This window comes from Neovison vison, chromosome 9, assembly GCF_020171115.1.
Source record: "Neovison vison isolate M4711 chromosome 9, ASM_NN_V1, whole genome shotgun sequence".
NCBI classification, from domain to species: Eukaryota; Metazoa; Chordata; class Mammalia; order Carnivora; family Mustelidae; genus Neogale; species Neogale vison.
The window spans coordinates 61,949,502-61,971,852 of NC_058099.1; the positions used below are offsets into that span (position 1 = coordinate 61,949,502).

A 22,351-nucleotide genomic window follows, 5' to 3' on the forward strand; every position below is an offset into this window, starting at 1 on the left:
ATTTGCAGTAGATGTGAACCATAAAACGGACAAGCCTAATCTAGGCCTTATGACTGATGAACTACTAGATCTTCACTAGAAACCTTCAACAATTCAGTCTATGTCCATCAAAGAATCTACAGAAAAGGGACCTTTAGAGGGCACATTGGTGGCTCAGGTGGTTAAGTGTCTGCCTTTAGCTCAGGTCATGATCCTGAAGTCCTGGGATCAAGCCTTGAGTTGGGCTCCCTGCTCAGCTGGGAGTCTGCTTCTCCCCTTCCCTCTGCTCCTCGCCCTACTAGTGCTGCACGTGTTCTCAAATAAATCTTAAAATAACAACAAAAAAACCCTTACAAACAGTAAAACTCTTAAATCTTAAAATATTTCAGATAAATCTCAATCTGTTTATGAATTTACAAGGTTTTAATCTTTAATTTTTGAAGGAAAAATAAAGATTAGGAAAACAAATTTATGTTTTAGAACCTTGTCTACCACAAGATTTTATTTGGCTTTTTGGGGTTCCTTGGTCCCATATACCTCTCTGCCCTGGCTAAATGACAGCCTGCTCAAATTATATTATTATACTCAGAGGTTTGGAGATATGATTATGAATTAAGCAGATTACTTTCAGTTTACTCTAACAGGAGAGAAATGAGGTTAGTTCACTGAGGGAAATGATAACACTTAGTACAAAAAGGGAATGGGATGGTAGCTTTTAAGTACTTAACGCCTATTTAAGTAAGCTTAAGTCCAAAAAAACTGAGAACTTCTGTTGCAGAAGTACAAATTAATCTAAGGGGTCACTAAATCCAATCACTTAAATTTTATAAGTTCTCTTTGCAATGTAGTATCTCTAACTAATCTCGCTAACTATATGACTGAAGATGGCCAATGCTTGTTTACTGCTCACTCTTCAGGGCAGATGATTCTCTCTTCAGAGATTTGACTGTTTTGAAGTTTAGGTTATCCTAAATTTACCACCTATGTTGTAAAGAACTTTCTCCTACACAGAACTTTTAAAATGTGAAAGCTATCATGATCCACGTCTTTTTAAACTAAATACTAAGTTCTTTCATCATAATTTTACATTTTGGGTTCTACTCTGAAGATACACCAGGTCCTGCTGGTATTCTTAAATAATATTCCAAGTAGGGAATAATCAGCTCAGTACAACAGTAACATTCCCCTGATTATTCCAGCTACCTTTTGATAAAACATCCTTACAATATAACTACTTAATAGCCACATTCTATTGACTCACTTGGAGTTTACAAAAACAAGAACAAAAAACAACAAAATAAAACAAGAAAACCCCCACAGTCAAACAGCACTCCTCAATGCAGCCTCTATCGAAGGAATCAAGAATCAAGAACTTGTTTATTAACTTATTGAGAACAACAGGCACTTTACTACAGTTTTTAACTTACTTTCCAATAACGATAATGAACAAACCTTTGAAAGATTTGTTAGGTCCATATTGGGTCATGATTCTTTCTAAGTCATGATTCTTTTCAGCATTCTGTTCCTTGAGACTCTTATACAAAAGCTCATCTATTTTACTTTATACTTTGTTTTATATAGTCTTTTTCTCTTTTTGAAGATGTGAATGACATTCACCTACCACTTAAGCTTTTGTCATCTTTTATTTCTCAAAGACAGTTCAGCTATCATTAAGTTGCCAGCTGTGAAACATTTAATACTATCACATAAAAGTATTTAGGAAAAATAATTTTAGTCTTCTCATGCATGTTGGATTTAGACTCTTTTATTAACCTTTATTCTAATCAAGACAAATTTCTCCTTCTAAAAACAAACAAAAAAACCGCCAAATACATGCTTAGGTATAGTGATTTGTGCCCTAATATTACACCAAACTCAGGCCTATCCCTTGAAAGTCTCACTCCAAAACCGAGTCCCCTAAACTTGTTAAAAATTTAATAAGCCTTAGTTCACTTACCGTTTAAAGATTATACTAATTCTCACAGTGATATTTCATAAAATACTTTTTTCACCAAATAACTCTTCTTCTATTTTCTAAGAAATAAAATTCAAAGCAAATCAAGAACTCTACTTGTTGATACCAGATATACAGAGAGCTACAGTCCTCAATAGTCTTTGTTACACATTCACAAACTCAGAGACGGATTACTGTCAACACACCAACTCTAATCCCTTTCTATCCCAGACTCAATTTACCAATATTGCCAGTTCTGGCCAATTCTGGATCTTAATATTCATTCAACATGTTGGTTGCATGATACTCTATTCACTGTATGAGGTCTCATTTGAAATAAGCCATGTTGGCAAGTTAGCCACACCATAGGAAGTATCAGAAAAGTAATGGCTAATGAGATCTACCTTTGACCCCTTTCTAGGCATCCTGGAAATCTGGGTTAACACAAAGTCTTTTACACGATTTTATGGCGGGGGGGGGGATATTAAAACCATTTTAGGATCTTGAGCTCTTATATTTGATCAAGATTTGGTAGCCTAATATTTTCCATGCATATTAAGGTTATCATTTGAGTGATAACAAGTTCCTTTAGTGTGCTGAATAAATACTAAATCTGCCCCAATGGTAACTTTTATACTGAATTTTGAAAACGTTTAAAAAAAAATCAATTTTGAAATTTCAGCCCTCAAGGCAAGTTCTTAATACGGTTTTCATAAGAACATTTAAAAACGGGACACCTGGGTGGCTCAGGTCATGATCCCAGGATCCCAGCACTGAGTCTGGCATGGGCATCTGGCCCCCTGCTCAGAGGGGAGCCTGCTTCTCCCTCTGCCTGCCTCTCCCACTTGCATGCACTCCCTCTGACAAATGAATAAAATCTTAAAAAAATAAAATAAATTTTGGGACACCTGGGTGACTCAGTCGGTTAAGCGGCTGCCTTCGGCTAAGGTCATGATCCCAGGGTCCTGGGACTAAGTCCCACATCAGGCTCCTTGCTCAGCAGGGAGCCTGCTTGTCCCACTCCCTCTGCCCCTGCTCATGTATGTTTGCTCGCTCTCTCCCTGTCAAATAAATAAATAAAATCTTTAAAAAATAAAATAAATTTTGAAAAAGAACATCTAAAAACATTTCATTGAGAAGACAAGAAAGGGAGTGACTGCTGGGTATGGGTTTTTTTGTGGGGAGGGGATAAAAATGTTCTAAAATTGGTTTGTGGTAATGTACAATCCTGTGAACACACTAGTAACAGTGAATTGTACCCTTTAAATGAGTAAACTGTGTATGTGAATTTTCTCAATAAGTTATTTAAAAGCATTTCAACTTCATCCTAATAGCTATACTACTCTACATGTTATTAAATACCAAGAAAACCAAACCCAAACAACCCCCCCCAACAAAAAACCCAAAAACTAGATCATAGAGGAAGAGACAAAGAAACCCTTACACACACTAACTTAACCCAGGCATTAGGATGTCAAAAACAAACCACTTAGGAGCCAGAGATGACTGAACATTAAGAAGCCCTTGTTAGAACCACTAAAAGGGTAACAGACTGAATATGACCCCTAAAAGATTTCTTCAGAAAGTCTAATATTTGAAAACAATCTTGAAATGGAAGGCTTTGTGTCTATAAACAAAAATATGAATGAAGTCCTCAATAGCATGAGCACTTACTCATCATACTCGATATGATAAATAACGTCTTCATCAGCAGCAACAGAGTCTGAATTAGACGTAGAGGGTACACTGTCCAATTTATTTGTGTTCTCTTTGGAATTATGATTTACATTTCCATTAGTCCTTTTACAAGAACTGCCATTCTTCAGTGGAGTTTTGCCACGTGAATGTCCGTCAGAAGCTCTAGTAACACTACGTATACGGGCTTCAAACCAAGCACCAAGGCCGACATCTCTGGCATCCACCAATTCATTTACCTAAAAAGAGTTTAAAATTAGTTAATGAAGCTTAATTTCATCTATTGCTTCAAAAACCATACTAGTAACTCAAGTTATTTTGAGAGTTATCACGGTTAACAACATTTACAACTATTCCTGTTTAAAGTAATTAGAAAGATTAGATCAAAACTATTCTTTTTGGATTATACTGTCAAATCTGTTATTTACTATTATGAAAATTAACTTTCCTTCTAATTTCATTCAGTGAAATAGGCATTTTCTTTACTCCTTGCCTGGGCCTACATTAGACTTTTAGAAATATCATTCTTGTGTACCTAAGTGTTCTAGCAAGTCATTAAATAAGAATGTCACTTAGTGAAAATCTATGGCTTCCTAATATTGTGGCTGTTACTGATCTGCTTAATTTCTTCAGAATCCTAGAGATAACTTATAGTCAGTCTAACAGAAAACAGTTAAGTAGCAGAAAAAAATTGAATATGGGGAATTATAAAAATGTATAAGGGGAAGAATCCAGCAAACCCATCTATAAAAAATGGGGCAAGTTCTATCACCAGTTAATAACTCACTAGCAAATGCATTATTTAGTACCTCAAAGGAGAAAATAAAGAGAACAGAGCTGCAAAGATGTAAAATAGATGTATTCAAGTCTAGTGGATAATCCAGAACTAAAACATGCAATCTGACAAAAGGAAAACAGTGCATTAGAAACCATGTGTATCAGTAGAGTTACAATGTGGAAGCTGGTTAAATAAAACACACAAACATACACAAAACCTCTCCAGAAAAAAATCAGGCAATTGGTCTAAAGGTAAGGCTCTTTCAAGAGCAATAACCAAGAGACCTAGAGACCACCCCCTTCAGCTTTTTTCATTTTTTAAAGCCCTTAAAAATAAAAAAAGAAAAAAGACCTCATTAATACAAGATGATCATCTAATCAAGCTAGTTCTTCCTGAGGGTATTAGAGACCACTTAAGTTATCCAACAGAATTCTTTTTTTTTTTTTAAAAGATTTTATTTATTTATTTGACAGAGAAAGATTACAAGTAGGCAGAGAGGCAGGCAGAGAGAGAGAGGAGGAAGCAGGCTCCCTGCCGAGCAGAGAGCGCGATGCGGGACTCGATCCCAGGACCCTGAGATCATGACCTGAGCCGAAGGCAGCGGCTTAAACCACTGAGCCACCCAGGCGCCCCTATCCAACAGAATTCTGATGGATTGTATAGTTTGGGACCAGGGTGGAGTTAATACCCAAAGTTAAACATCCATATATTATGCAAGTCTCTCTTTAGGCTTGTTGAACTCTAACAAGCTTAATAATTCCTCTTTTACAAGATAAGAAATTAAAAACTCTGACAAGTTAACTTGCTCCAAGTGAAAGCTCATGAAATGTAAAGCTAGAATTTGCAGACATCAACCTTGAGGTTTATGTTCTTGCCATTGTGTTAGGAAGACTGATGAGAAGATGACAAGATAGGTAAACAGGAACTTCAAAGGTTAAGTGATGAAATAAGGTATTAAAAGATAAAAATCAGAGATGAAACACAGTATATATTACATACATTAATCTATGCATTAAATGGACACAAGTGTTTTTCTTCCTAACAGTCACTGATAAGTTTAAAGATACTTTTTTCTTTTTCTTTTTTTAAAGATTTTATTTATTTATTTGACAGAGCTCATAAGCAGGCAGAGAGGCAGGCAGAGAGAGGGGGGAAGCAGGATCCCCACTGAGCAGAGAGCCCGATGTAGGGCTCGAACCCAGGACCCTGAGACCCCAGCCCGAACTGAAGGCAGAGGCCTAACCCACTGAGCCACCCAGGCGCCCCTAAAGACACTTTCTTACAGGCAACATTAGCTAAAACAAAAAATAACCAATGTGAAGGTTGATCATACTTGGGAGAATAAACAGACTACTCTTTCACAGCAAATCAAAATGTAAGGTTTTATGTAGCACTTTGCACTCATTATAGCAGAGAATAGAGGGCATACAGTTGATACTAAAATAGGTAACAGAAACATAAGGCAATCTGAAAATATTCCATTGCAGATTCAAAAGAGAACTTACTATCTCATAAAAGATAGGGCATTGAGTAAAACAACCTTGGACTTACAACTGTAAACAAGAATTGCAAATTCTCTAGTTGACCATACATGATAATGCATATAAACTGGGTGGGAAAAAAATGCTTCTAAATTTAAAAAAGGATTCTGCACATTACAAAGACATACTGAATTACATCAAAATTGAATGGGTCAAAATGCATGCAAGAGATTAAAGATCCTTTGTAAAGCCTGGATTTTGAATATGGAGAAGAGGATAGTTAAACTTACACGAATAACATGAGAACAGGATACTGCCATGGTAATTTCTTTGATCTCATAGTAATCCAGCTGAAAATTAAGAACTGCACTGATATGATATAAAGTTATGATATGCTATGATAAAAAAAAAAACTCTATAAAGTAGGTCTAGAGGGAACATATCAACATAATAAAGGTCTTATATGGAAAAACCCACAGCTAACATGTTACTTAATGGTGAAAAACTGAGAGCTTTTCCCCTAAGGTCAGGAACAAGACAAGAATGTCCACTTTCATTCAACTTAGCACTGGAAGCCCTAACCACAGCAATTAGACAAAATTAAAAAGCTATCCAAATTGGTAAGAAAGAAGTCAAACTCTCATTATTTGAAAACGACATACTATATTTAGAAAACCTGAAAGACTCCACCACATAACTGTTAGAAGCAATAAATGAATTCACGGTAAAGTCGCAAGGTACAAAAATCCATGTACAGAATGTTGCATTTCCATACACTAATAATGAAATAGCAGAAAAATTAAAACAATCCCATTTACAACTGCATCAAAAACAGTAAAATTAACTAGGAATAAACTTAGATAAAAAGATAAAAGACATGTACTATGAAAACCATAACACCCTGATATAAGAAATTAAAGATGACATAAAGAAGTGGGAAGACATTCCATGCTCATGGGTTGGAAGAATATTGTTAAAATGTCTATACTACTCAAGGCAATCCACGCATTCAATGTAATCCCTATCAAAATACCAACATCATTTTTCACAGAGCTAGAACAATCCTAAAATTTGTATGGAACCACAAAAGACCTCGAATAGGCAAAGCAATCTTGGAAAAAAAACAAAGCTGGACGTATCACTATTCCAGATTACAAGTTCTACCACAAAGTGGCAGTAATTAAAACAGTATGGTACTGACACAAAAACAGACACACAGATCAATGAATAGAAGGAAAAAAACCAAATAAATCCACAATTACATGGTCAATCCTCAACAGAGGAGGAATAAATAGCCAATGGAAAAAGATGGTCTCTTCAACAAACAGTGTTGAAGATTTGGACAGCCACATGGAAAATAAAACTAGACCACTTTCTCTCACCATACACAATAATAAAATTAAAATGAATTAAAGACCTAAATGTGAGACCTAAAGCCATCAAAAACCTAGAGAAGAGCACATGCAGTAACATCTCTGACATCAGCTATTGCAACCTCTTTCCAGATATGCCTCCTAAGGGAAACAAAAGCAAAAACAAACTATTGGGACTACATCAAAATAAAAAGTTTCTGCAAAGGAAACAACTCAAAGGCAACCTACTGAATGGGATAAGTTATTTGCAAATAACATTATCCATAAAGGGTTAGTATCCAAAATATACAAAGAACTGATACAATGCAATATCCAAAACCCTAATAACCCAGTTAAAAAATGAGCAGAAGACATGAATAGACATGTCTGCAAAGACGACGTACAGATGGCTAATAGACCATGAAAAGATGCTGAACATTACTTATCATTAGGGAAATGTAAATCAAAACTACAAGGAGATACCACCTCACACCTCTCAGAATGGCTGAAATCAAAACCACAGGAAGCACCAAAGTGTTGGTGAGAATGTGGAGAAAAAGGAACCCTCTTGCACTGTTGGTGGGAATGCAAACTGGTGCAGCCACTGTGGAAAACAGTACAAGTTTCCTCAAAAAATTAAAAATAGAACTACCCTATGATCAAGTATTCACGCTAATGGATATTTACCACTGTCTCTAGAAAGAAGTCGTCCATCCTTAGCCAGAAAATACCTCTCCCAAAGATGTCAAATTGTAAGATACAGGAAAAAAATTAATGGGGTTGGAGTATTTGAGCTGAAGTTATGAGATCAAGTTAAAAACAAATCTAATCACATAAATGTTAGCTGAAGAGTTGGATTTATTCATATAAAAAATATAGCCACATTTAGAGAAGAATCTTCCATATCCGAGTAGGTGAGAGTTAAAAAAAAAAAAAAGTATGGGAGACAAGGAGAAATCATTAAAAAATGAAATACCAACAAATACTGGAGAACTTACTATATCAGGAATACTTCTAAGTACTTTATACATTCCATTTAAAACATACCAGCTCTCTCATTTAAGAACTAGCTCCTAAATTAGGTACACACACATACACACATAACAAAAACCCTATACCAGCTCTGCAGATAACCTAGATTTAAGTTTATCATCTACTAGGTATAACCTTGAAGAAATTATTTAACCTGTCTCAGCCTCAACTTCTTTATACAATAACATACTTTACTGTGTATTAAGAGATTAGGTAACTAAATCCATATGATGTGCCAAGCATAGGCACAGATGAAAACAACTGTCTCCTTCCACTAAGGAGACATATGAACAATTTTAAGACCCATTAAGTCTCAGTATAGTCTTAATACCATAGTCTTCTTAGTAACAATATTAGTAATTTACTGTTATGTATATTACCTCCTTTAATAACTAAAATACGAAGTCCTTATTTTCCAATGAGTTACAAAAGAAACTAGAGTCCTCAAGGGATACACACCTGTAAGCGGCAACTAAGCTGACCAAGATTTCCGAATTAGAACATGACTCTCATGTTTTTTCTAAAATTTACAAATCAAAATACAACGTGGTTCCATTTACATAAAGTTAAGAGAGAAAATAAAGGATGCACACATAGATTAAAGGTTATTAAGACGTAATGACGGGATCAAGTTAATAAAAAGTGAAGAAATAACTACTCAGAAGTTTGGGTATTAGTTATAACTAGGGAGAAAAGAGGGGGCCCATGGGAAGTTCCTGGGATACTGTTTTATATTTCTTAATTTGGTGGTATTTACAGACACTGACTTCCCATTTCACTAAGCTCTATTTTTTGTATTGTCTATTATGTTTCATAATCAAAAAGGTACCAAATCAGGAAGCACAGCTGCGCTGTGTTATAAAAGATAGGAGATATTAAAATATCCATGACTTTCACTTAGTAATTGAGGGGTTTCCCCTTTCCTTTATTTCCTATAACGAACGTCAGAATACATGTAAAAAGTTTATCTAAAAAAGTTAACTTATCTAAACTCTAAAGCCTTATTTATCTTCATTCTAGAATTTAGGCCAAGATGACAGTCATTTCAACAGTAGGATCTGCTGTGAGTCATTCAAAGATTATACATCCAAAACCAGAATTGAACTATTTAGATATCAAAAGTCCACCTTGTTTGAGAAAATCACCTCCCCAGAGACCACAGAAAGGGATGTACCCAGGCTCTGCACAATCTTCCACAGGCCCTCTGAGTGTGATAATGACATACTCGGTTTCTTACAACATATGAAAAGATAACTGAGCAACATTTGGTCCATTTCAGACCTCAAATAGCACAAAACAAGAATTATGGTGGACAAGAACTTCAGTTTAAAATTCTATTTTTTAAATAAGAGAATTATTAAAAAAATAGATTTAAACATTTTTTTAAATGTTAGAATTTTTTAGTGTTTAAATGTTTACCTATGCCAGTTTTGAGAAGTACTGACTTGAAAATTCACTTTCTGTATCCACTTACATGAAGGCCAAGGAAAATTTTAGGCAAAAAGTAAAAGCTCCAAATCTGTTTGCTCATCCATAAAGCAATTTTAATTATAGAAAGCCCTATATCTATAAAAGGAAAATCTTTACATAGCACAAATGACATAAGCAGGAATTCAAGATAAAGGCAAAACAAAACACAACAACAAAAAAACCCCAAACCAAACAGAAAAACAACAAAACCTCCCAATATTAGTGATCTAGGAACAAATTAAATTTTGATACAGTAGTCACAGACTTGCTCAAAGGAAAACATTCACAACAAATAAACTTAAAAGTAGCAGTTTCTAAGTGTTTTCAGGTTAGCCAAAGGTAAGTTTTAATAGCTAGTAAGATTTGTTTATCCTCCCATCTCTAATATCTAGTACAAATATATTAAAGATAACCAAATATCCATCCAATGGATGAATTATCCAGAAATAAGCACTTCTATGTTAAAAAAAAAAAAAAAATCAGGTCACCTGGATGGCTCAATTGGTTAAGCATCTATCTGCCTTTGACTCAGGTCATGATCTCAAGAGTCCTGGGATTGAGCCCTAGTTGGGCTCCCTCCTCAGTGGGGGAGTCTGCTTCTCCTTCTCTGTGCTCTCATGTGCAACCATGCACACTCTTGCTCTCAAAAAATAAAAATCAGTGAAAATTTCAAATACCTATGACAATTACTGAGCTTCATTAAAAAAAGGCAAATAAATCTAAAAAAATAAATCTGATAGCCTCTTCAACTAATAAGTTAAATGCAGCTCTGATTAAACATTACAAACAACAATACAGCCTTTTCAGAGTTTAAGTTCCAGATTTCATGCATGCTTCTAAATGAGGAAAAGAAGATAATATAAAACGTAATATATTTTTACAAATGGGGAGAAGCTGAATCGGAATTTGAAAGCATGTCTGATGGGGTACCTGGGTGGCTCAGTGGGTTAAAGCCTCTGCCTTCGGGTCAGATCATGGTCCCAGGGTCCTGGGATCCAGCCCCACATCAGGCTCTCTGTTTGGCCAGGAGCCTGCTTTCTCCTCTCTCTGCCTCTATGCCTACTTGTGATCTCGGTCTGTCAAATAAATAAATAAAATCTTAAAAAAAAAAAAAAATCTTAAAAAAAAAAAAGAAAGCATGTCTGATGACAAAGCTAATTTTCTTAACCTCTGTGCTATATATATTAATATGAGATATAAAGGTTCTTCAAAAAGTGAGGTATCAGAGAGGTGATTGGCCAACGAGTCAGAAGCACGTGCCTCTTGATCTTGGGGTTGTGAGTTCAAGCCCCACAACGGGTATAGAGATCACTTTAAAAACAAAGTAAAACAGGGGTACCGGAGTGGCTCAGTAGGTTAAGTACCTGACTCTTGATCTCAGCTTGGGTTTTGATCGCAAGGTAGTGAGTTCAGGCTTGTTGAGCTCCATGCTAGGCATGGAGCCTACTTTTTAAAAAAACCCAAAACAACCTAACAACAAAACAAAACCACTCCTGGGTCATCCTAGAAATAGAATAACTTATTTATTTTAAAGATTATATTTATCTGAAAGAGAGCATGGAGGTGAAGGGAAAGAGGGTCAGAGGGAGAAGCAGACTCTGCTGAGCAGGGAAACTGATGCAGGACTCAATCTTCAAACTCCAGGATCATGACCTGAGTTGAAGGCAGTCGCTTAACTAACTGAGCCACCCAGGCTGCCCAATAAAATCTGCTTTAAAATGAAACAAAAACAGGAGTACCTGGGTAACACAGTCTGCCTTTGACTTTGGTAGTGCAAGGTCCTAGGATCAAGCCCTGTGTCAAGCTCCCTGCTCAGCACTGAATCTGCTTCTCCCTCTGTCCCTCCCCCTGCTCCTACATGCTCTCTCACTCTCAAAATCTTTTAAAAAACAAAAATAAACATTTTTTTAACAAGTTAGGTACTAGAAGTAGTTGCTAGTCGAAGTGCTAATAATGAAAAAAAAAAGCACAGATCTGCTAAGAGTCGTAGTTTCTCTTAATGCTTTTTTGAATTAGGGTGGAGATGGCAGGGTATGGAGATACCCGCTCAACAGAATTTTTTTTTTTTTTTTAAATAGGATTTGAGAGAGAGAGCTCAAGCGTGTCAGCAGGAGGTGGGGGAGAGGGAGAGAATCTCATGCAGATTCTGTGCTGAGTGCAGAGCCCAACACACAGCCTGAGACCATGACCCTGAGATGGAACGAAAAGTTAAACTGCTTAACTGACTAAGCCACCCAGGCACCCGGGCTAAAGAGAAAGAATTTAGGTTGACTAGAACTGCTTAACCTTCAGCCCAGACCTACAGATACATAAGCTGGCCCTCTTTGAAAATAAATTCATGCCTGCACTGCCTAAAACATATTAAGTCAAAAGCAGCAGCTTCTGAACTACTGCTCTTAACCAGAAAGTTAAAATAATGTAAGTTTAATATACAGATGGCTATATACTGGAGATACAGGGATAGATAAGAATCTGTAGTAGTAAGGAACATACCTAGACCCTAGATCTTGGTTTCTAATACCATTCTAGGGCTGGGGTAAGAAATAACTAAGATGATCCTGATGCATCTTCTAGTGCCTGAAAGTGCTTTAACAAAAGCAATGAAAATCGCCCACAATAATGGAGGTATATCAAAGGGACACGGAAAAATATCCCTACTGATGTGAATGACTAACTGAATAAATGAGGGCAAAGAGACAAATCTCCCATGTAGAATTCCCAGTACATTTTGTAGATAATCTGCCCTCAAGAAGGAGAGTTGTAACCAAGCCACCTCCTTATGTGTGGGCTGCATATGGGCCCTTCATCTCTAAGAATATAATGTGAAAAAGGGGTAGGGGAGGAGTAACTTCACAATGAAGAAACTTGACGAATGCTACTTCATCAGCCAGGTGATTAAGGTTCACATCAACAGTACAGCAAGTTACTACTGATGTAAAAACCTAAGGTATAATTAGCACATAGAATGTTGGTAGTTTGTACCCTAGATAGAATGTGATAAAAATAGCACTTTACCTCTGTGGTCTTCCTCCAAAAAATATGTAAATCCAGTCTAATGATGAGGAAAACAAGATGAATCCTAATAGAAGGGTATTTTACAAAATATCTGACCAGTACTCCTCGAAACTGTCAAGGTCTTCAAAAACAAAGTCAGTCTGAAAAACTGTCACAGCCAAGAGGAACCTAAGGAGATTCAACAACTATTTAGTATAGCACTAATGTAATATAATATGGTATCCTAGATGGGATTCTGGAACAGAAAAAGGATGTTAGATAAAATCTAAGAAGATATGGTTCACTTTTAACTGATGTATCATATTAATGTAAAGTATTGGTTAACAGGGCAAACCAGAAGTTGGATATATGTATCTTCCCAACTATGCTATAAATTTCAAATTGTTCTAAAACAAATTTATTTAGAAAACAGAGGGGCACCTGGGTGGCTCAGTCCATTAAGTGTTTGCCTTCACCTCAGGTCATGATCCTGGAGTCTTGGGATCGAGCCCCACACTGGGCACCCTGCTCAGCAGGGAGTCTACTTCTCCCTCTGCCCCTCAATCCACTGTTATACTCTCTCTCATATAAATAAAATCTTAAAAAAAAGAAGAAGAAGAAGAAAACAACACAGAAAATACTGGTTACTCAAAGGGGTAGTATCAATGTAGACAATAAGGAAAGTGGGCATTCAATATTAAGAATTCTAAATTTGGAGGTATGTGGGTGGCTCGGTTAGGCGTCTACATTGGCTCAGGTCATGATTCTGGGGTCCTGGGATGAAGCCCTGAGTTGGGCTCCCAGCTCAGTGGGGAGCCTACTTCTCTTTCCTGCTTGTGCTCACTTATGCTCTCAAATAATAGTTTTGCCTTCTCCAATAATTCTACTTTGTTGCTGTCCTGCCTATCTCCATTATGTAGAAAGATGTTAAGTAACAGCATTAAGTGGTTGCTTTCTTGTCTGGCTCCTGTCTTTAATGGGAATGCTTCTGGCTTTTCCCCACCATTAAGCATGATGCTGGTAATGGTTTAAAAAATTCATCTATTCTATCTGTTCCACTTACAAAGGATTAAAAAAAAAATCAGAAATGGATCTCTTTTTTAGATTAGATCATTTTTTTTTGGCTTATTACTATGATGAATGATATTAATATTACTATATTGAGGGCTGGGTAAAATGGGTGAAGGGTGTCAACTGTGTGGTAATGGATAGTAACTAGACTTATGGTGGTGATCACCTTGTAATGTATTGATTCTAAAGCTGTAAACCTGAATTTTAGAAGACAAATGATAAATTATATACCTGCAAATTATATATATTGAAAAAAAAATCCAAATAATGAACTATCCCACTTCCTACAAGCCATCCCTGGCCAAGATATTCTGTTCTTTTAACAAACAGTCATAATTTTATTTGTTAAATGTAACTTCGGTTTTACATCAATATGTAGTGATACTGGTGTGCTTTTGTTATATTTTAGTATCAGTGTTATATTAAATTTTTAAAAACAATGGGAAGCTTTCCTTTTTTTAAATTGTGGGTCAATTTAGCTAATATAATTATCTATTCTTTAGAGGTTTAAGGTAATTCATCACTGTATCCATCTAGGCCAGGTACTTTTGACATATAGCTCTTGGCCAGTTTTTTTGATTCTACATATATGGATTTGTTTCCATTTTTTCTTAGATCAAAAATTACCTCTATCTGCATTTTCCTAAGTAATTTACTTCAGCTAATTTTTAATTTTAGCCTTAAAAATGCTCTGAAAAAGTGAGTCTTGGTCCTAATTTGTCCAACTGGTAAGAATTAAGAAAAAACAGTGTTAAGGATAGGACAGGATGAAGCAAAACTGTCATTCAGTTATTTCTACAAAATTTATTAGCATTTGAAAAAGTTGGTAGATACAAGGGTCAATGTATGTATCAACTGCCTTTCTATATGTAGGCAAACAAATCACAATTTTAGTAGATAACCATTTATAATAGCACTAAAAACGCAGGCACTAGAAATAAGATATGCAGAGAAAACTAATAAAGCTATCAAAGATCTAAGTTGTGGAGACCTCTATCATGTCCATGAATGAAGGACTCAATGTTGTATGTAGAGTTGTCAATTCTCCAAGCTATTCTACAGATACAATCCCCATCAAATCCTGTATTACTTATCTGTAGAGTTTGACAAACTAATTCTAAAATTTTTACATGCAAGTTTTAAAAGCCAAACACCAAGACACCCTTAAACAGTAATAGATTTGGGAGATACGGGTTAGGGAGATAACAGTATACTAGGCTACAGTACTTAGAATAGCAAGCACAGGGATACACAAGCAGACCAAAAGAACACTGTAGAGAGCAATTTGGCAGTATCCTGGGAGTGAACCAGCACTCCCATTTCTAGGTAAAAATTCCTAAAGAGATTCTAGAATACTGCACCAGGATACATAAAGGAGGTTCGAAACAGGTCAAAACTGGGAAAACCCCAAATTTATCTATTGATCCTTGATTAAATATGTTATGGTATGTTAATACAATGAGAATCAAAGCTGAGAAAAAGAATGGTTACATAAACTTCAAATACAAGCAAAACAAAACATTTTTTTAGAGGTAACAAAAGTAGTAACACTACAATAAAAAAGATCAGAATACTCAGAGTAAGTAGTTTACTCTTTAAGGAGAAAGGAAGACATGTTCTGGTAGTCACTTTAAAAAGGAATTGGCATTATTCTACTTAGCTTCAGTGGAATTACACCGGTATTTGTTTTGTATTTTTTAGGCTGTATGTACACATTTTATACATTTAAAGTACATATTGCACAATTCTGTGAGACTTTTAAAAGTTTAAATATTAATAGCTCAGTCTTTACTTTCAAATGACAATCAATCTTCACTTATTTGCAACATCCTTAAGAGAAGAGACATCTGTATTTTCACAACTATCAAGTCTAAAGAAGACAACATACCTTATATAGACCAATGCCAGGATCAATAAGAAAATCACAAGTTGATGTAGACGGCTGACTAGAAGGTCCCACCCTTGGGGTTTTCTTTACTTTAGGTGGGCTATTAGAACAGGGTTTGGCCTGTACATCAATCTGTTTAGATGTGCTAGGAAGATCTGGGTCTGGGCGAACTAGTAGCTGAATAATGTCATTCAGTCCAACATCATAGTCAAATAAAGTATATCCATTTTCCAACTGGAAAAAAAAAGGATAAAAAAACATTAAAAGATTAAAATGCTTCTCTCAAAACTTGATCTTTCCACATCTTTAGTCATCCAAATGTCTTAGCCCAATTATTAAAATAGCAAAGCAATTTAGTGATACTTAAACCATTCTTATTACTTTATGGCCTCTTTTGATGGCAGCAGCATCTCAGGACCTCAATAAATTATTGAGAATCATCCACATTAGCTATCAGGAATGCAGACAGCCACCAAAACCAAAAACATGTCATTGCTTACATGACTTCAACATGCAGGCAGAAAAACCCTAGGTTTCTCACCAAGTTTTACTTAAATTAACAGTACCTGAATCCACTGTTAAGAAAGGTGAATTTTGAAGGTGAGTGGTTTTATGACCTTGTGTTCGTATTTAACAATTTTATGTTTCTAAAGCACTGCAATTTTTTTTTTTAAATCAAGCAGGAATTCCAAGTCTTGTTCATGCTATTCCACTTGCCTAAAGTTCTCTAATTCTATTCATTTGTAAAGGTAGTCAAGTTGTATCATGAAAAGTCTTCCAGGATGAATAATGAATAAATTATCTTGCGACTTACCCATATTTTGGCAAGGTCTCTGCAATGAGTTAAATTGTGACCACTCCACTGTCCCATTATTCTAAAGTCCTAATCCCAAATATCTCAGTATATGAGTATTTGGAAATAGGGTCTTTATAGTAGTAGTAATCAAGTTAAAATTAGGTCATATTGGGTGGGCCCTAATCCACTGTAATTGACACCCTTATGAAAAGTGTAAATTTGACCACAAAGATGTGAAGGCAGCCATGTGACTAAAGCAATTATCTACAACCAAGAAATTTACAAAGGATTGCTAGCAACACTAGAAGCCGAAGGAAACAAGGAAGGATTCTCTATTAGAGCCATCAGAGAGAACATGGCACTACTGATACTTTGCATACAGACTCACAGCCTCTGGAAACAGGAGACAATAAATTTCTGTTTTAAGCCACCTAGGTTTTGGTGGCTTTTTTTTTTTTCCCCCCCACAGAAGTCCTTGAAAACTAAGTCTCCCATTTTGTTTCTTTATAAAATTCCGTTGGCCATTTTACCATAATACAGTAAGAAAACCAAACTCCATTGAAGATCAAAACTAACATTTCTCTAGAAACATTACCAATTTAATCACTGTTCATTTTCCCCTTCTTTGTATGTAATAACCATCCTCATTCTCAACTCCCTACACACAGTAAGACCATATTTCTGAAGTCCACCAAAGGGAAGAATGAGTTTGTCCTTAAATGATAAACTTACTAGTATACTAAATAAATAATATTAATTCAAGTTATCCCAAAACACATCTAGCACAATCCTACACATTATACATATTCACAGTTTTAACTATAATAAGGGATCAAACAATTCACAAATTTCCCAGTAGGGAAATCAGACACTATCCCACAGGTTGGTTCACATGCTTATTCCAAGTAAGTCCAAAGGAGTTTCCCAAGTCAATAAGCAGATAAACCCTTACAAAGATTAGCGATCACCACTGCTTACTTTATTAAAATAACACCACCACAACTCCCACCTAATTCTGAACTCCTGGAGAAAAATTCAAGGAGCCAAAACCTATACATTCACACCTTCATTTTTTACATTCTCCAATACCCCTTTGCCCCAAAAAGATAAGAACATACTAGTCTGGAACTCTTAAAAAAGTACAACTTGATTAACCATACAACTGTTGCACATTTTGAGTGTCCAAGTAGAAGATTAAAAACAAACTCTTAACAGTATAGAACATGCAAAACAAAAAACTCCCCCAGTAATACAATATGCAAATTAACAGGAAAGACATTTCCCAAAATGAAGCAAGCTGTTAAGGTGGTAAAATAACTGGAAATTCAAAGTGCTTCCACAAATAATTTTCCTTTGAAATCTGAGGCACAAGAATCAGTGTCGGCAGGACACTCTTATACTCAATCCCTCTGATGAGTTTCTAAGGGACTGCTCAAAATCATATAAGCTGCTTCAAATGATTATTTGGTTTGAAATGAAAAGCAATGTCTTAAGTCAGAAAAACAATGTATCAAGGCATGAGGCCCTCTCCTGAAGTTAGACCCACATTAACATGTAACTTTTCCTTCAATTATTCATGCTTGCTAGGACAGCCACTTTTACCTGAATTATCTACTTTTTCCCTAATTCAAAGGTATTCTTCCAGTTTTCCTAAAATATTGATTACTATCCATTGCATAATTAACTTCCACACAGCTAGACTTTTGTGAAGAATGCTGGAATGAATTGTTACTTGAAAAGTAGTGAAGTTTTCCCAAATTTAGCACAAGTGTTGGCTGGAAGTTACTGTCACTTATACCCCAAGTGGAGAAGGGACAGAGTCACTTAGAAATCACAAACACCCGTGAGTTTCAGGCATGTAACAATATTCCATCAATGTCTCACAGGACAAAATGCTTGGGAACTGCTGTCCTAGAAGATGGGAGCACAGTATTTAAAATACTATAGGTGTAAAAATGGCCCTAGAGTGTTTTGTTTTTTGCCAGACTTCAGTCTTGCGTCTAGTATTGGGTTGAAGTAAGAAATTCCAGATAATAGGAAGAACTGCAACAGTGATGCAAAATAAAACTAGGAAGCAAACACCAACTGACAATGACTGAGAAGAAAGTGAGAGAAGTCTTTCCAAAGGGGTTTGACAACTTAATGCCCTCGACCTGCATCCCTTAAACAACCTTCATGTATCTTACACATCATATATATAATATAGATAAGACACACATTCTCTCTCCCTGTTTAAATAGGCAAATGCTTTTACTTTGCATTCCATGTAAAAATTAAGAATCCAGGGGCAAAAGGGTATCGTGGTATAAACAAAAGCAAGAGGGGAAGTGACAGAATCCTTTCAAATTAGGAAAAGCTCTGGATTCTCAAAATATTTAGGAATTCATAATATAATTCTTCCTTAAAGAGCTAATCCTCAGGATGCATGCTCAACCTCCCAGAGTAATATCCAAGTGAGGTTACTCTACTCTAACCATAACTTTTAAAGCCCTGAATTGCTGCCCTCTATTTTGACCCTCAAAAGTGGAGCTACTCTTTTCAAATTTAATTTGCATAGAGATCACCTGGAGTCTTTATAAGTGATTCTGATATATACCAAAAACTAACAGCAGCAAACCTCACATAAAAGGGGTGAGGAATAAGGGAAAAAGGGTAGCATTTACATCAGAGACACTGTAAATTTGTTTTTATTTACATTTTTCACTATGTAGCAGTAAAGGGGTGACTTTTTCAAATAAGCACAATGGCATTCTATAAGCTAGGGCAGCACTGCGATGCAAATCCAGTAGTTGCTATAGACCTATTACTCTGTCCACGGACTATGAACTCCAAAGAGTAAAAGAGAATAGAGGTAATAATCACTGTTATGACTACTCCTCAGCTCACAAAGTATACACAGCGGAAGCAGTGTCTTCCTTCTGTTTTCAACTCAATGGGGCACCAGAGAGGTCCATACTGGTTTATCACTGAGCTGCAGAAATCAAAATAGTGAGTTATCAACTGTCCTGGGAGAAGAAGTACAAAAGGGTAATTATCCTCAACAGTTTTTCCCTAAACCTGGAACAGAATTTCCTAGTTTACTGGAAGTCTACTTTGTTGACCTGAATTTAACTCAATTTCTACTTTTTCCTCAAGACAGCCAGGTGCACCTTTTTAGTATATTTGATAATCAGACTTTGGGAGTTTCCCTGGAACACACGAGAATGTTTCATTTCTATCTCTTGTGCTGAAGTCACCAAAGTATCCCAGCAATTCATGTACTGTACTATTATAGCCTTAGCTAAAAAACAAAATTCGGAAGACGTGATCATATAATTCTTATCTTTGACCAAAAGATAATAAGGTATCAGTCATTGAAGGTATAGCAATATAAAGCTAGGTAGGGTTTAACATGTATGATTTCAAAAGCCAAGTTTACAACTGAATTGAACACCCATTTTTTTTTCAAGTCAAACAGTAAAGGATCAATAAAAGAGCTTCTAACACCTATCAAAGATGCTATCACTTATTTAAAAACAAATTAAAATAAACTCTGGCTCTCCTTCTCTCTCAAAGTATAATCTTGTTACTGACATTTCTGGGCAGTTTTTGAAGCTAAGCCTACGAAGGGAAGAAAAATATTCCTTTCAAATCCTTTGTGGCTATAGGAAAATCGTACTTCCACTAAATCAAAGAGCTACATTTATTCCAAACCACAGAAATGAAGCCAAACTGTAGCCTAAGTGGAGAATGCACCTTTTTAGTTGGGGGTGAGGAAGACAAAATTGAGTACGCTTGGGTCTCTAGGTGTAGACTTGTCGGATAAGAAAAATCTTTAATGGGCCACAGCATGGTCATACCATACGACTACCAGAGACACCAACAGACACCCTCACTGCCAAAACCACTTTCAGCCTTCAAGTATGTTCCGCTGGCTATGCTCCAGTTGCGGTTTTAAAAGTTTGTGTGAGGGGGACTACATCAGAAGGGGAGAAGCAAAAAGAGCAAACCACTCAGTCTTTCACACTCCTTTCCACTCTGGAAATAAATCACCCTCTCTTGCCTATACCTAGGAGTTTAAAACCGATCCCGAATTACATCAATGGCTCGCCCCTTCAGCCCAAGTTTCTAATCTTCAAGACGGAATCCAATTCCAGAAAAGAGGTGAGGGAAGAGAGCCAGAAGTTTTGGAAACCCTTCGAATCTTCAGTGTGCTCAAATCCTTCCACAGTGGAGAGTCAGAACTAGGGCTCTTGAGCCTAAGAGGAAACGAGTTGTAAGTTTCCCCCCTGCTGTCTGAGAGCCGAGAGCGCAGAGGAGCCACGAAAGCAAAGCGAGCCGTTAGCCGGGTTAGCACTGCTGGGAGCCGGATTCGTCGGCCTTCCCCACAGGCGCTAAGGCATTGCCGCCAGAGCCCGCTGCCCTCCCCGCCTTCAGGCGCGCCGACCCCGCCGAGGGCGGGAAGCTAGGGATCCCAGGCGCTAGGGCGGGCTGTGCCAGCGGCTACCGCCCCGCTGAGAAAGGCCGGGCGGGGGGGGGCGAGGTGTCCGCGCTCTGGGCGCCTCCGCCTCTGACCCTGCCAGGAGCACCTGCACTTCGGGGCTGGTACGGACCCCGCTGCGCCCCCTCGGCGGGGCCTGGGCCTGCACTCTGAGCCTCGCGCGCTGCACACCCAAAGTGGAGCCAGGTGCTCTCTGCGCGCGCGGCGCACCAAGCCCTGGGGCCCGCCCAGCCCACGCGTTCTAGCGGCGCTCTGCAGCCCTCTCCCCGGGATTCCCGAGGGGGGTGCGGTGGGCTCGCCTCACCTGCTTGCCCCGGTAGAAGAGGCGCTGGCACTCGGGCCGCACGTCGAACAGCGCCCACACCCGCTCGCGCAGCTCCTCAATTGTGGCTTTGCGAGACACGTCTTCAATGGTGCGCGTCTGGGAGCCGTCGATGGTGCGAACCTGAATCCACATCTTGGCGGCGGGAGAGGAGACTGGCCCGGCTTTGTCTCCCCCTGCGTTCCGGACGCCGCGCCCCGCCCGGCCCGGTCCGCTTCCCTAGCAGCTCCGGCTCTCCGCGGGCAGCGGAAGAGCGCGCGCACAAATGAGGGAAACCGACCAGACGCCGGGCCCCACAGGCAGCGGCGACTCCTAATCTGCGCGCCTGCCCAGCGCAGCTGAGAAGGAAAGGAAACCGGAACCAGTCGGGCCGCCACTACCGCAACCCCCGCCTCACGAATAGGAAGACGCCTTGTCTGCGCTGCGCGGAGTGTTTACTTATACAGCGCTAGCTCCCACATGGAGGTCACGGCGCCAACCCGGATCTCGCGAGATCGACTCCCGGCTCCGCCTTAAAGAGGAAGCTGAGGGGGTGGGGAGCCGGGGAGGAGAGGGCTAGAAACCAAAGAGATTTAAAATGGGCGGGTGCGGGGAGAGCAGGGTGATAGGGCGGGGCTGCGCAGAGCCGTTACTTGTCGCTTCTCTTGCACCTGGGCCCTGGAAATTCCCTCTAGTCTTTGGGTTGGGGGTGGCTAGCGACTCCTCAGGCCTAAGCGGATACGGTTTCTGTGGTCTCAATAACACACCCAAAATAAGCGGGCGCGGCCTAAATTTCAGAGAGCGCACATAAGGAAGTGAGCTGCTCCTCTGCGCTTAGCCGAACGCGGCCTGCCGCGGCCTAGCTGGGCCCGCGGCTCGGAAAGGACCCAAGACTCTTCTGCTCCGCGAACTTCCTACCCGGCCCGAATTTCCCGCGGAGCCAGAATGTTGCCTTCGCGCGCGGAAACCAGCTTCCTGTGGTTTCCCGGGGCTGCGCCGAGGTGGAGGCTTCAGGTCCGCAGGCCGCGGGTCCCGCTGGTATCGCTCTCTGATCCAACGCGCTCAGGCCTGGACCTTTGG

The 22,351-nt window shown here is 38.3% G+C and overlaps 1 protein-coding gene across 1 annotated transcript in view; it reads right to left on the reverse strand.

Annotated features, from left to right (window-relative positions):
* The window catches only part of UHRF2 (ubiquitin like with PHD and ring finger domains 2), an 84,758-nt gene extending 63,038 nt beyond the window's left edge, over positions 1-21,720 (reverse strand). Inside the window, exons 1-3 of the mRNA XM_044265704.1 lie at positions 21,275-21,720; positions 15,695-15,928; positions 3,608-3,867 (exon numbers count right to left, since the gene is read on the reverse strand). Of these exons, the coding sequence (XP_044121639.1) occupies positions 3,608-3,867; positions 15,695-15,928; positions 21,275-21,427 (647 nt within the window). The 5' untranslated portion in view covers positions 21,428-21,720. The remainder of the gene's footprint in view (positions 1-3,607; positions 3,868-15,694; positions 15,929-21,274) is intronic.
* Positions 21,721-22,351: the final 631 nt, after the last annotated feature.